Genomic DNA, 16361 nt, shown 5'->3' on the forward strand with positions numbered 1-16361 from the left:
CTGAAAATGGAAAGCCTGAAGGCACTTTCGGCTTTGCAGCCCAAAGTGCAAGAGTCCAAGAGCTCTTGCTGAGCTAAAGGGCCTACAAGATTGTCCAGAATTTGCGAGGCAGGATAACACACAAAGGAAAGCTTCACACAAATGGAGCTCCAGAGATTTAAATAGGGGTTCCCCACAGTACAATGAACATTTTGCTGCACATGGCAGAGCATATAAGCAAACGGTACAAGACTCAGGTTTAGCTAAACTTAAATGGTTTAGCCAAAAATCCTACAGTGGATTTTTGAACTAAATGAGTATTTCAAAACATAATGCTGGAAGACTTGAACTAAAAATTTGTACCAGCCAGACTAGAGAAATTCCACCAAACATCCCAAACACACAACTGAGATCCCTGAATGGGCAACTTTTTTTTTTTTTTAGTGAATGTTTGCAATACTAAATAATTACATTTATCATGAGGAATTGGTACATAACACATCTCAGTTATTTTCATTCCCTACAGTCTTCTTCCCTCTATACTTCCAACTCTGCCCCTTTCCCATTTCCAAAAATTTGTTTACATTCTTTTTCCCTTCAACTGGTTTTCGCCCATCCCCTCTCATCTCTGTTTTTCCACCTCCCTCATCTCCTGTTCCTCCTCCCATGTGGAAATGATCTCCTTACTTCCAATTATCTTTTATTTTGCTCTTTACTTACATTTTGAGTTTCTCATATAAGAGAAACCATGTGGTATTTAAGCTTGTGTGTGTGTGACTTATTGCACTTAAAATTATTGTCTCAAGGTGCACCTATTTTTCTACAAATGTCAGAATGGGAACATTTTAAAAGCAAGACTACTAAGCTAGTTAAAACACGGCACAATGTGCACCTCAATCAAAACATCATGTTACCCCACTAATATTCAATTTTGTTTTTATCTACCAATTAAAAATATTTTTAAAAAGAATATTCTAATTCTAATCCTAACACAGGTCAATAATCTGTGGCTCATGACCCAAAGATATATCTGAGCACATTCATGTAGGTCAATGCTACTTTTTTACAAATTAAGATCTTGAGTAAAAAGAGATATTATATGGCCCACAAGCCAAGGTACAGGTTTAGTACCTTGAACCTGTCAGACAAATTCTGAAGACCCTGCTCTAAAAACACTCTAAAATTTTTGTTGTTGTTGTTATTTATTTTAATCCCCTCTAACTCTGAACACTTGAAAAAAAACTCGGAATGATTTGCTGGCAAATTAGCAAAGTAATTCTGTGCCAGAAAAAAAATAATATTACCATATCCACAACATGCAATGGCAAACAAAAAAATGTAAATGTTGCATTAGCAAAGAAGAAAAGGTAAATTAAAACAGCCCTTAAAATATTACTTAATTTGTGGGCCAGCCAAATACTTCAGCAGATTAAAGCGCCTGCAAGCAGGTGCAGGGATGAAGTTCGATCCTGAGCCTGCACCTGCCATGCCAGCCCTGCCCCAGGGGCAAGCTGAAGTGGCAACTGAGACTGGGCGTGGTGGCACGCACCTATAATCCCAGCTCTTGGGAGGCTGTAAACAGGAAAATCGCTACAAATCTGATCTAGTAGTGAGACCCTAAACACTCTGTAGACCCGTCCCTAACATGCAGGGAAAAAAATTACTAAATTTGTACAGAAAGACTGACAGACGCAAGTTAACAGAGGGAATCATGGTAGAGAATAGGCTAAAAAAAAAAGTAAATGTTGTAAGCAAAAATTACATTAACTGAAAGAAAAAAATCATTAGTTGGGCAACCAGTAGATAGTATAATACAGAAGAAAACGTAAGATTAAAGAAAAATCAACAGAAACTTGTCAAACTCAAGTACTAAAGGGGAAAAAACAGTCTCGGTGACCGGAGAGACAAGTAGTTAAACATTTCCCCCATGCAAAAACATTAATTGCTGTTCCCTGAAACATGCAACAATGACTGAAGTAGAAAAAAATACTGAAGATAAAATGGCATTTGAAATATGATTCAGATGCAAAAAGCTCAGTAAATCCAGGGACACAATGAAGACCACAAGGGAGCACCTTGCAACCTCAAAAAGAAAAAAATCAAAAATGATCCCCGGACCACTCACCACACAATGGCAACAAGGTAACCCGAAAGGTAATAAAATACTTCGGAGTGGAGAAAAACTGACAATTCAGAATCAGAGAAACAAGTATTAGGAAAAAAATGAGGGGACTGTTACTACAGTTCTAAATACACTGAGATTATAAACAATCTGATGTCAATACATTAGACAACTTAGATGAGTGAAAAAATTCCTTAATTTCCACTTATCAACGTGAAACAGACAAATTTCTTGAAAGACACAAATTACCACAGCAGACACAAGCACAACAGAAAGCCTGAATAGCCTTGTTTAAAGAAAGTACAACTGTAATTTTACAATTCAACAAAAAGAACTCCCTGTCCAAAGGCTTCACTCAGTGAATTCCATAAAACATCAAAGTAGTACCAATCTCACACAAATTCTTTCGGCATATTTAAAAGAATATCAAACATTCCCCAAAAATGTTGTAGACATATACACATTAATACCAAAGCTAGTCAAAGATTTTACAAGAAAATAAATGTGTAAAACATTACTCCTCACAGCCACACACTCAAAAATCTTTTAACAGGGTGAGGAGAGACAACCTGCTTAGTATGTTCAATATCCAAGGTTCCATTCTGAGCAAAATGATAGCAAACAATTAATAGCAAAATGAATCCAGCAATTCATAAAAACCATAATTATTACCAAATGATATGCATCCCAGGAACACAGTCAGGTCAATATTTAAAATCAAATAATGAAATTCAACGTATTTATAACAACCTAAAAAAGAAAAACCACATGCATCTTAATAGATGCCCCAAAGGCCTTGCAACAAAATTCGATACCCGTTATTATAAAAATTCTCAGCAATCTGTGAGTAGAAGAAAACTTTCTCAACCTAAAGATTAGGATATCAAGGGAAAATACACAGCTAACATTATACTTGATGAAACAAATGTATTCACTGGGGAGTCCGAATAAGAAATCTAGTCTTCTTACCACATATATAGCATAAAAACCTGAAAGAAAAAGGAAAATTTGGAGACAACAGGACTGTGTAATTTACAAAATCCTAAGTTATATACCTTAATAAAGCCAGCAGTAAACTTTGCAGGCATCCACTCCTATCCCTACTCCCATCCCCACCCCACCCCAGGAACACTGAGCATGCAGAGCTGTGGTCCCGGCTTTAAGGCGTAGTCCAGATTTTGACAGCCGAAGGGGGTGGAGCTCTAGGAACAATGAGTGCAAACCAGATTTTCCACTTCTTCCAGGTGTGTAGCTTTCTAAGCCAGCTCACACCTGGGATCCCGAGGTTTTCCAATATGGGCTATTTAGCGAAACCCTTTTTCAAAATTAAAGAGAAAAGGGGGGGGGGGCTGCCAGTGTTGGACAACAACAAAAAAGAACAACTGCAAATGCAGATGTTACTTGAAGCTGTGTCACTCAATGGGAAAAGAACCTCAGGAAACCAGGAAAAGATGTAATATTCCAGTTGCTGTCATTGCCACAATAAAGCCCGTTCCTCTCTAACCCTGAGCCAACACCCACTAAACCATGGCAGGCTAACTTGATAGCTCTCAAAGGGTAAGATCTCAAAGATGTTAATTCCCTCCATAGTAATCTACAAATTCACTTATCCAAATTAAGTACACAGCAAATATTTTATAAAAGTGAACAAGCTGATTTAAAATTTATACAAAAAGATAAACTTACAAGAAGAAAAATAAACTTGGAGAAAGATCAATCTTTAGTCACACTACTTGATTTTAGGGCTTAACAGTGATCAAAACAGTCTGTTACAGACACACAAGTAGGTCAACAAAACAAAATAGGTGTAAATACACACTTTTTATATGATGAACTGGTCTTTGACAAAGGTACCTAAGCAATATAACAGGAGAAAATAATACTTCCAAGAAAATTCTGCTTAATTATTGAAAATCTCGATAACTAAGAGCACTGTGGTTGCATTTTTAAGTTAAAAAGATCTCAGTTTGCAAGATACATGATGAAGTATTTATGGGGTATGAGATTGGCAGGATTGGGTATTGGTTGATAGTTGGTAGGGCTATAATGGTTAATTAAGTCTGGTAATATTGAAAAAGTTTATATTTGGTTTTCATTTCAGTTTCCTAAAATCTTGGACTCTCCCAAGAAGTATCTTTCACATGTTAATACAAAGATGGCTGTGTTCATGGACAGACCAAAACATGATCAGCGGGTTGGACCTTCCAGTCCCACTGTGCCCCCAACTTTCAAGGACGGCTTAAGTGTAAGGTGATCAGAGGCCTAAAGATACAACCAAGTACATCTACATAATGAAGATCCCATAAAAAAAGGACTGGGTTTGGAGACACAGCTGAACACATGGCAGTTCCTGCACGGTAGAACCCTGGAAGAGGGCAAGGAAGCTCTTGACCCCTTTCCATATGATTTGGCTTATGCAATATCTTTCATCTGGGTATTTATATGTATCCTTTAAAATATTTCTTATAATAAAAATGGGCTCAGCAGACTAAGTGCCTGCTTAGACAAGCGCAGGGCCTGGGGTTTGATCCCTGGCACCACATGCTGCACCAGCCCTGATCCCGGGAGTGCTAAGATTGCGACCAAGTCTGGGCGTGGTGGCACGCACTTGTAATCCCAGGGATGGGGAAGCTGAAAACAGGAGGATCACTAAGAGTTCAAGCTGCATAGTGAGACCCTGCGCACGCATGTGTGCACACACACAACCAAAAAAAGGAGGGGGGGGCATAAATATTTCCTGAGTTTTAAAAGATGAACTGAAGAAGAGTGATAAGGACCCAAATTTATAGGCTGGAGAGAATTCCAGAATACCAGACTCGTGGAACGGAGTACTCCACTTGTGGAATCTGATGCAATCGCCAGGTAGCCACAGAATTGAATTAAATTCATGCAAGTTTCAATTATTGCCTTCTTTTGCTGACATTTTGCATAATAAAAAGTAAAGAAAAAACTAATTATCCTACAAGCTAAAATTCTGTTGTACTGGGGCTGGTGAGATGGCTCAGTGGTCTAAAGGACCTACTTGGAACAAGCTTAGCAAACACAGGGACCACGGTTCAATCCCCCAGCACCACATGCCAGCCAGCCCCGCCCCCTGGTGGGCTGAGCTGGCCACACACACACACACACACACAAATAAATAAATAAATTTAAAAAAAAATTTAAAAAAAAAAAATTCTGTTGTACTGAAGCCATTAGAGTTTTGTCTACAAATCTTTACAACAGACCATTAAAATGCAAGTGCCTATGTTATTTGCCTATTATTTCTTGCCTATATCTTGTAATATGAGAAACTATTTTGGCAGTAACAATACACAATGTACTAACCATTGTTACTCTCCTAAAAAAAAAAAAAATAAATAAAATTAAAAAAGCAAGTGCTGGGGCCAGGGAGAGGGCTCAGTGGAATAAGTGCTTCCCTGGCAAGCACAAGGGACTGAGTTCAATTCCCGGTTCCACCAAAAAAAAAAAAAAAAAAAAAAAAAACGCAAGTGCTTTATTCTTTCAATGCTAACTTGAACAACAGTCCTTGAAACATACGTCATTAAAAATTTTAGTGAGGGGAACAGATAGCAGATTAAAATACCTAAATCAGTGATGGCAAATCTTTTAGAGACTAAGCGTCCAAACTGAAACCCAAAACCCACTTATTTATCATGGAGTGACAACACTGCAATTAAATCTGAATACTAAGATTTTAATTTAGAAAGAACCATTATCCAGTGTTCAGCTGCTGGAGCAACCTGGCTTCCATTCTGACAGAAAGGGTCCCGCAGGCCCACTGTGGCACGCATGCCGGATGTTCACTACCGACCTAGGTCCTTCTAAAGCACATCTGTGTGTTGTATGTAGGCAAAGAATCATATAATAAAATACTTTTTCGTTTTGATTTTTGTACTTTATGCCAAATTAAAGTATCAAAGTTTTTGTCAAGTTTTGCGTAAAGATTAAAATAGCACACTTGGAATCTGACAGAATTAATTTCTTCTCTGCATGACATACAACACTGAAATTCAACCTTTCACCAAAGGCCTGTAGTTCTACTAAAACAGATTTGTTTCTTTTAACAAATTTTAAGCTAGTAATAATAAATTAAAAAGAAGTTGCTTTTCCACCCATTTCATACTGCTGTCTGTATAGTAATATACTTGATAACATTTCTGATGTGTAAAATTGGTTGTCTCATAAATATCGAATTCAATAGCAAATGTAAACAAATGATAGTGATAAGTTTGGACTGAAAAGTTGTAACACCTATAACATACATGATAGGTTTAGCCATTTTTACCAACTTTCTTCGAAGAAAAAACAAAATTTAAAAAGTTCCTCTTATTTTTTGACATCAAAAGCACTGGTAGCTTAAAAAAAAATGCTTCAGTTCAGCTTCATCTAGGGCCATCTGAACAATGAAATAGATGAATTTAATAAATAGTGCCTGGTTCTCCAATCAGTCAAATTTACAAATCAAATTGGTGGGTGGTCCAATTTTGCAGGCAATTTACAATTATGTAATTACGTGGCTTTTCTTAAAAGCACAAGCTTTTTTTGGCTTTAAGAATAAAAAAAAAAATCTTTACAATACGTCATTTGTATGTTTTCCCCTAATCTGCCTGTCTTAAGTAAAACCTCTACTTATCTTTTTTGTCTCCACACTCAGGCAATGACTGCAAAAAAGAGAACAAAGGTATCCATTAACTCTTCCTCAACAAATATTGAACATTTAATGGATCACCAATATAACTAAACAACTTCCAAGTCGTGTTTAAACAAACTTTATAAAATACATGAAATTTTAAAGACCTTCTTTATCTATTGGAATAAGTACGCAAATAAATACAAACCATTTAGAAAAAACCATTTTTGAAACTTAATAGAATATGTCAAGTAAAAATTTCAGACTATTAAAAAAAATCAGCATTTGGCAGCCACACTTCCTACTACAGGAATAGAAAATGTTTACTTTCTCAACACACACACACAGAATTTTTTTAAATGTAGTTTGTACAGGGTTTCACTACGCAGCTCAGACTCATAGTGATCCTCCTGTTTCAGCCTCGTCAGCACTGGATTACAGGTGCACGTTACCATGGGGGTGGGGCCCGCACAGCATGTGGTGCCAGGGATCAAACTCTGGTCCCTGGGCTGGCCTAAGCAGGTAGCTTAGTCTGCTGAGATAGCTCACTAGCACCCCCCCAAAAAAAAATTTTTTTTTTTTTTAGTTTTTTATTTTTTAGGGAAGGTTCTACAGGATGTTCAGGGTCTCACTACTAAATCGGATTCCTAGTGATCCGCCTGTTTACAGCCTCCCAAGAGCTGAAATTACAGGCGCGTCACCAAGCCCAGTTTCAATCACCATCTCAGTTCACCCCGGGGGACAGGGCCAGCATGGCAGGCCCAGGGATCAATGCCCTGGCCACCGCACCTGCTTACAGGTGCTTTAATCTGCTCAGCTATTTGACCAAATTTTTTTTTTAAATGAAAAACTTACCTTTCTTTTCTAGTCCATAATTAATTGAATGGGGAGGGCCAAATAGTTGAATAATTCATCAATTCAAGTGCTTCATACTAAGTAGGCTAGTTTCTATTTAAGGCTCAACTTTCAAATAAATTTCTGAACATTAATGTTACATGTTTGTAGAAAAGCATAACACCAGAATGCAGTTGTGCACACCCACTTATAATCCTAGCTATGCAAAAGCAGTGAGGCTGAGGCAGGAGGACCAGAAGGTGGAAGCCAGCCTGTTCAACTCAGTAAGACCCTGCCTCAAAATTCAAAATTAAAAGGGGTTAAGGTATAGCTCAGAAGGTGAATGCTAGTCTATCATACATGAGGCCCTAGGTTCAATTTTCTGGGTGACCAAAAAAGAATTATCTGTATATAACTTATAAATTAATCAATGAATCAATGTGTAGTATCAACACCATGAATGCTCCTTCCAAGCAGGGGTGCAAATCATGCTTTTCTCCAGTATATCTATATAACATATGCTATGTGCCCATTAGTTACTCAGTCGCCTCCTTGGTGAACAGATGTACTGTGCATTATTACAGTGAGTGGGCTGAGGAACTAGCTCAGTGGAGTAAGTGCTTGCTGGCAAGCACAAGGTCCTGAGTTCAATCCCTAATACCACCCCCCAAAAAATTTTTTTTACAGTGAGTCCTAGTAATACATATTTGCCTTTTTATCTTTTTGAGATAGGGTTTCACTGTGCAGTTTAGGCTGGCCTTGAACTCACTTTGTAGCCCAGGCCAGCATCAAATTCACAGCAATCTCCCTGCTTCAGCCCCCTGAGTACTGAGATTACAGGCATGTACCATCATGCCCAGAAAGTCCTAGTAACTCTTAATGAACTATTTATTTCTGGAATTTTCCATTTAATATTTTTTACCACAAGCAACTGAAACCACAGAACATGACCTCATAAGGGGGATGGCTACATAATACATTCATAGATTATCCATAGCTATTTTTGCATAAAGAGAAAAAAATAAACTTACCCATACAATATTTCTAGGCAGAAACTACTAGCAAAGATTGGATTTCCAGAATACAACTTGAAGAATCTCTTAACAAGTGGGAAGTCATTTCTATCATTATTATATCATTTGCGAATTTTTACCTTGTAAATTTTTACCTATATGAACAAATGAATGAAAGAACTAGGGCTCTCTAGGGACAGATTTTTTTTGGACAGAACCGGGGATTGAACTCAGGCCCTTGCGCGGCAAGCACTTATTCTACGGAGCCATCTCCCCGGCCCTATAGCTATTTTAGATTAGCACAAAATATGAAGATCAGAACTATGCATTAGGCATGTCCTTCAAGAGTTTAAGTATAAAGCTTACTGTTTGTTCACTGTGGTGATGTCACACATTGGGACCTTTAATAGAACAGTGGAAGGTGATTAGGTCAGTTGAGGGTACCACCTTCAAGAGGGATTAAGGCAGCTCAAAACTGGCCTCTCCGTATTCCTGGGCACCATATGAATTCTCCTGCTTGCATGTGCTCCTGCCATTGTAACACCATCCACTATTACATCCTCATAAGAGCCAAATATGCCAGTGCTATTCCTTTGAACCTCTACAACTATCACCTAAATAAAGCTTTCTTTGTAAGTTATCTAGCCTCAGTATTTATTTTGTATACTAACTCAAAACAATTAGCATTCATCTGTAACATTCTATTCATCAAGCAAACAACTGGTATCTACCACATCTAGAGGCACTAGGCTTAGCAACAAAGATACAATGTCACGTAATCCCTTTCCTCACAGAATACATGGTAAGGTAGAGGACAGCAATGAGTACACATTCCATTACCATATACAATATGAATAGAGTATGTTAAAGCTAGACTGTTATGGGAATAAATAAGGCAAACAGTTTAAAAATTAGTAAAATTTTTTTAATTTAAAAAATTAATAATCATCAGAAGGATCAAAAAACAGTCTCCAAGGGAAAACTGAAACAAAGCTTTGTAAACAAGGAGTACAAGGGAGGGGAGGGGAAGGGGAAAAACAAGCAGGCTCTACCACGCACAGGCGCAAATTCCCCATGATGAACATTATCGTGTATATCTAAAGTGTACAAATAAAAAGATAAAAAATCATTTCAAGAAACATAAAAACCAGCAGCTTAACTGTGAATTTATCAAATCCTCTACAGGTTAAAAAGTCTAGTCAGAAGTTGCAGGGAACAATAACATCCAAGGCTTGCCAATGTCATCAGTGCTAAAGAGCACGTTTAGCATGTGTGATGCCCTGGGGCTCTCTGGGTTCAATCCCCAGCACCTCAGAAAAAAAGAGAAGGAGGGAGAAAAAAGGAGCAAGGGGGGGACGGGGGGAGAGAAGAAAGGGAAGAAGAGGAAGGGAAGGACAGAAAGGCCATCATTTATCCTGGACTGGCCAAGTATCTTTAAAAAAGTACCATTTAAGTTGAAGGCCTGGAACAAACTTTCAAATAAACTGAATTTTAGGTGTATTATAAAATTACATGTAAAAAAGCCAATTAATAACAATACGCCCTTCTAAAAATATTTTATATATAGCAAATACCATATACTAATTTATTATATCATATATAATATACTATATGGTAAATTTGGAGTGGGTATAGCACTGAAATGTTTTGTAAACTTAATTGTACTTATTTATTAGACGTTCCACCTTTGCTACCTCATTTTAAGAAAGGCATTTGTAAACTACTAAATTTTAGTTTCCTAGGAACCAATCTGAAACAAAGTTTATATTGTCCATAAAGAAGCATAACATTTATTTTTAATTTTTTACTAATCAGAAAATTAGAAATGGCTCAATAAAAAAATTCAGACTCTATACACTCATCACTTCCATGCTTGCCATTCTTTTCCAGATAAAAATGAAGGGCAAGGGGATGGCAAAGCATGAGATCCTTTTGTTTAGAGGCATGGACTCCTGGGGCTGTTAAATCATTGTTTACTTGGGCTTTACATTAAGAACTAGTACTTAAAGACGGGCATGGTGGCTCACTACTGTAATCCCAGGTCTGTGAAGGCTGAGGCTGAAGGACTGCTGTCAGTCTGAGGTCAGCCTGGGTTACACAGCAAGTTAAAAAAGCTTGAGAAGACACTGTCTCAAAAGAAAAAAAAAAAAAAAAAAGAGAGAAAAGAACAAAGAACTGATATTTAATGTTTACACTGTGTATCACTCAAAATTTTGTAAAATGTCTAATATTTGTTCCTATGTCAAATTAAGCGACCATGTAATAAAATACTCAGACTAACCTTTAAGCATAAAACCATATTCTATACTTATAATATTCATTCTTACACAAATTTCTATGGTAATTAACAACCCTGGATAGTCTTCCATTTTTATTTAATAAACACTTTCTTCTGTACAGTATGTGCAGCCACAGCCTTCAAGTCCTAACAATTCTTTCACAAAGCTTCTTTGTAACTTAACTAAGAAAACAGGGATTCACAACCAATTAGAGAAATTCTGTTTCTTATAATCTCTTATATTACCTCTCCTCTACTCCATTTTCACTGAATCAGTAATAAATTAGTTCAGGCCCTCCTCGCCTCTTGGAACTACTGCAAAAGCTCTCTCAATAGTGCATTCCTTTGAAACCTATCCTGAACATTTCCTCAATTCCCTAACACTGCTTTCACGATGCCTTGCCTCAGCTCAATAATTTCCAATGGATTCTCACTGCCTAGAGCAGTAAATTAGGAAAAAATGACAATGAAGTAACACTGTATTTTAGAAATAACTACAATAAAAACTTTTTTGTTTTATAACACAAGTTGCCATAAGCAAAGCACTTTGATGTCAGAACACAGATTACAGTAGGAAAATCCAAATTCGGCATCCAACACCCTCCAGCAGCCACAGCCCTCACGCATCTTCAGTCTTAACACTTGTTCAGAACACAAGAGAGACCAGCTCAAAGTCAACTCGACTAATATTGTTTATATTTCCTTCAAATCATTTCTATTTAGATTCCCTTGCATAATCTCAAAGACTAGACAGCTAACTAAGCACTTTTTGAACTGAAAGGACATTTTTTTTTTTTTCCATGAAAAGTGCCCATCAAGTGAGAGGCATTAGCCTCCCTTCAATGTGACTGCACTTCAGGAGATGTTCCACACACAACTGCTAACTGCAGAAGTGCGACTTGCCAATAGCTGGAAAGCTACGTCAACTGAAAACCTGTGTAAATGGCAATGTTCAATACCCGAGTCAGATCCGCAAACCCGCTTCTGGTTAGTCTGTTTCCAATGATGCTCTGCACATTTCTCACCTCCTTTGTCTTTACTCTACTGGTCCTCTCAGCCTCTCTCAATTTGCAGGACTTGTAGCTTAGCTCCAAAATTACAGCATTATTTAAGGAGTATGTTTCTAAAATATTTTAAAGCCAAACATTATTTTACCATGGCTTCTGACCCACATTGTCTGTCTGAAGCCCAACTCTCCACTCTCATCTGCCACCATTGTCACAAATTCTTCTCAGTACTCTGACTAGGTACAGTACTCTTAAGAAGCTCATTGCGACCTTAGGGCTTTTGCCCTAGTTGCAGCTTGAAGACTTTCTTTGTGTCACCCTCCTAAAAGGAGGCCCACACTCAAGTTATCTTCTGTTTACTTATCACACACCACCACTGCAGTCTATGTGATTATTACCTCCCAAGGCTGAGCACAAGTGTCACTACTGTTCCACTCTCAAAGCCTGGAACAGTGCCCGAGTCTTAGAAGCAAATCATAATGGACTCAGTTAACATGTAAATTTCTGTGAATTAAGAAATCCAGATGCACTGAACTGGTTTAAAACTATCCATGGTCATAATCACTGTTCTTGCATTTATAAAAGAAACTTTAGCTCCCAAATAAGTATCAACGATGTGGGGGCCTGGGCCTACCTAGCTCAGTCCTTTAAGTGGCTGCTTCCACAAAGCGGTCAGCCTCAGGTGGCTGGAGTTCGAACCTCACAACTCTCCCGCAAACGTGCCCTGAAGGCATGCGAGGAACAAAAAAAAAAAAAAAAAAAATTGGCAATATTCTCTCTCCTTTGTCTCCTAAATCTAGTATCCCAACAGTCAATATTCCAAAATAATGCTGTCCTCCTGAATCCCGATGTTCAAAAAACAAAACTCTTCTCTTTGTTCCCATGTAGGAATATAACATGGCAAGTTGGTATGCTTTTTGCCAAGCATTAAAAATCCTACTTAAATACTTATTCATAATCTTTTACCTTATTGTCCCTCAAATGTGTCTTTTCCATACCAAAAAAGGAAGCCTGAATTACTCCTCAAATGCTAAAGTCTTTAGTAATTATTGTTGAGTAATGCTTGGAGTACCTCAACATAAAAACATTACTCAGAAGCATCATAACTGGCCATGTTAGACTTGTGAATTGAAAAAATCATGTCATTTCAGACACCCTTTTCTAAAGAAATAAACCACCAAATCCTACAAGCCCATGAAGATTTCTCAGCAGTTAAATCACTTAATTCTACACCTTTATAAAATGTCTAACTGCTAGACTGACACTGCGTCCCTAAAGCACTGAACTACTTAGCAATATACATATAAAAGGATGCACTCTTGATCTCTAACATTTGATTTTTTTCCTTTCCACAATAATTTTCCAAGGCGAAAAGGACAATAAAACTACGTGTCTAAAAATAAAAATGTAATAATACGCTATCAAGTACTTATGTGAATGGAAAGACCTGAAAGCTATTTCTCAGGCCATAAAAAAATGCGGTCTCTCAATATGAAAAATAGTATTTCTAACCAAAATTTGAAAACGTCTGTCTCAAAACATTTCCTTGAGTCTCACGGCAATATTTGCCACAAATTCAGTTAGCTAATTTCTCCGGAAGGAATCCACAGGTTTTCGGTTTTAAGAATGTCAACCATTTTGCCTTTTCTCTAAGATACAATTACGACGCAGTAAGGGGCTGCGCGGGTCCACATTAACAACTGGTAGCTCCTCTCACCCTGCAGCTGAGACCCGGGCCGAACCTTGGCCCTGCGGAACACAATGCCCAGATCCTGTTTCCTGGCTGGGTTCACATGGTAGAGGGCTGCCACATTACCCCGGGGGAGCAGGGCGGTGGCAGGACTTTGCCAGGAGTCTCTCCTTCCCAGTGCTCTCCGCACCACGCCACTGGAGGCGCCCTCCCTTCACCGCAGTTGGGTCAATGTGGACGTTCTCCAACCGGCCAGCTCCCTCCGGCGCAGCGAGGGGGAGGGGAGCTGCGCGGACCCCCACGGCCGGAGGGCGGAGCAGCGCTGGGGCTGCACGCGAGCGAACAGTCCCTCGGCGAAGCTGCACCTTTTCTTTAGTAGCTACAGTCGGCCGGACAAAAGCCCCTCCTAATATTTTTAGTTAGGGTGCCACAGCCTTCCCATCTCCACCTCACGGCCAAGCCAGCCCACAGAATCTGCAAGCCCCGTTCCTCTCCAACACATCCCAGCTCCTACTAGGGGCAGTGCCTAACTTCCGGGACGCAATAGTGAAGGTGCTACAGCGAAGAACTGGAGAGGTGCGGGGTACACGTGTTCCCCGAAACCCAGACAGACAATAAAGAACAAGCCCGCCCCACCCTTTTCTCCGTGCTTCCCCCCAGGGGGGCGCCGTCCCCCAGACGTCCGCAGACAAAGCCCCCGGGGCGGAGAGGAGGCCCTGCACACAAAAGGGGGCGCGGCACTCACCCACTGAGCCCGAGGAGCCCCTGCGCTTGGGCGCGGCCGGGGTGGAGGGGGGCGCGGCGGGCGCCACGGCAGGCGGGGTCCACGCTGGCTCGGCCTGGGGGCTCCCGCCGGCGGGGGGCGGCGGGGGGGGCCGCGCGGGAGGCTCGTCGTCGTCCTCGGGGAGCTGGACGGGCGAGACTGCGGCGGCCGCGGGCAGGGATGGCGTGGGCACTGCTGACGACGGGGGGCTCGGGTCCCACGCTGGCGGCCGTTCCGGGGCGGCTGGGGGAACGGCCGGCAGGGGTCCCCGGGGCGCCGGCGGCGCGAAGTCGTTTCCGAAGTCCAGCAGGGGCGCGGCGGCCGCGGGGGCGGGCGGCACTGGGGCCGCAGACATCCCGGCGGCGGGCTTCCTCTCTAGCACCTCCAGCTCCTCCAGGTCCTCGTCCTCGTCCTCCTCCTCCTCATCTTCCTCTTCCTCCTCGTCCTCCGGGTCCCTCACGAACTGGTACTTGAAGGCGGGCTGCGGCCGGGGCGCGCTGTCCGCGGACGAGGACACCAAGGGCGACTGGTCCAGGTCCTCCATGGCCAGCGGGTCGGGGATGATGCTGCAGCCGCCGCCGCCGCTGCCGCCACCGAGGGCGCTTCTCTCCTTAGAGCCGCGGGCAGTGGTGGGGGTTGGGGAAAACAGACAGGGGCAGGGCCGACCGAGCTAAGGGAACTGCGGTGGCGACGGCTCCCGGAACAATGAGACTGCTCCTCCTGCCGCCTCGCCTGTGATGCGCCACCCGCCCCGTCCCCAGCTACCGCCGCCGCCCAGACGCGAGAAGGAGAGAGGCCAGGAGACTCTCCGCCCAGTTTGGCGTGACTCACCCTCCCCCGGCGGGAAGGGCAGGTACTGGCGCGGGACGGAGAGAACCAATCGGCGGCGGGGTAGCAAAAATGGGCAGCTAGCCAGCCCAACAGTAAGGGAAAGAGTTGAAAGTGGGTGGGGCTTATTGCACTTCCTCTCTCTAACCGGCTGGCGTTATTTGATGGGCGGAGTTTGGAGCCTAAGAGCTCCACCCCCACCCTGGGTAGCTGAAGGGGGGTGGGGTGGGGTGGGGTGGGGTCTTGCTTGCCTGCAGCTAGAGGTGGGTCTGTTGTTAGAACCCTGCCAGAGGGGCGGGCTGCCAGAGCTGAGGGTTTGTACAGGTTCCTAACGGGCCACCGGAAGGGCGTTAGCCTGGGGGGCGGGGGCCGGGGGCACTGGGGTTGGAAACTTTCCTCCCGGAAAAGGGAAAAACCGGACTAGAGAAATATATTAACATTACTATGAAGTCGGATTTAAGAATTCAAAAAGATTTTGAAGTGAAAGACTATACTTTTACAAACTTAAATTCCCAAACCACATGCCTACCACCCTAAAAGAAAAGGAAGGATGGACTATTTTTGACAGTTGTAGGCTCACTCCAGTCCGAACTGCAGATTGAGGCATGAGATAGACAAAACAGCTGTGCTAGATAATCTGAGATTGTGGGGCTGACCACGCTGAAAATCAGCTCTGCCAAAGAGACCATGGGTTCTGTCTTGTACTGGATAGACTTTTACATAGTAGGAGAATGAGTCATCCAAAAAGGAGAAAGGGAAGAGGGGAAAGCTGAAACAATAAGATGCCTCGGGAGGCAGATTACATTACGTTTCAGTCACCTTAGGCTCATGAGTCAACATTGCAGATGATTCAGCCTTTCTGAGACTCAGGAACCTTAATACTCATGGGTCTGATACGTGAAAATACGTTATGTTCCCCAGTCCGCCTTTTGCAAAGCTGGAGAATTTAAAGTGGTTGCAGAACATATAAGAACTAAACATTCAGAGGTAAAGAAGCCTTTATCTTTCTAATATAAGTTTCAAGAACACCGGCTGCAATCCTATTCTGGAGGACTGCAGAGAGAAAGATGACCATCGTGCAGGTTGTTCACAGTCTATAAGCTGTTCACTAACCTAGTCACTGACTACTTATGTCTACCAAGCACTTGACATGTCTGAAAATTTACACTGCATTTCCAGAATTAATATCAAAAACTTTTTTTAAAATTGTAAAA

The 16361-nt window shown here is 41.4% G+C and overlaps 1 protein-coding gene across 3 annotated transcripts in view; it reads right to left on the reverse strand.

The window, feature by feature from the left end:
- Rtn4 (reticulon 4) overlaps nucleotides 1-15177 on the reverse strand; it is a 60013-nt gene extending 44836 nt beyond the window's left edge. For all 3 annotated transcript variants that reach the window (XM_004632426.1, XM_004632425.1, XM_004632421.1), the window contains exon 1: nucleotides 14302-15177. In XM_004632426.1, coding sequence (XP_004632483.1) covers nucleotides 14302-14863 — 562 coding nt within the window. In that variant the 5' untranslated portion in view covers nucleotides 14864-15177. The remainder of the gene's footprint in view (nucleotides 1-14301) is intronic.
- Nucleotides 15178-16361: the final 1184 nt, after the last annotated feature.

The sequence above is a fragment of the Octodon degus genome, unplaced genomic scaffold (assembly GCF_000260255.1).
Source record: "Octodon degus isolate 3935 unplaced genomic scaffold, OctDeg1.0 scaffold00048, whole genome shotgun sequence".
In the NCBI taxonomy this organism is placed as follows: Eukaryota; Metazoa; Chordata; class Mammalia; order Rodentia; family Octodontidae; genus Octodon; species Octodon degus.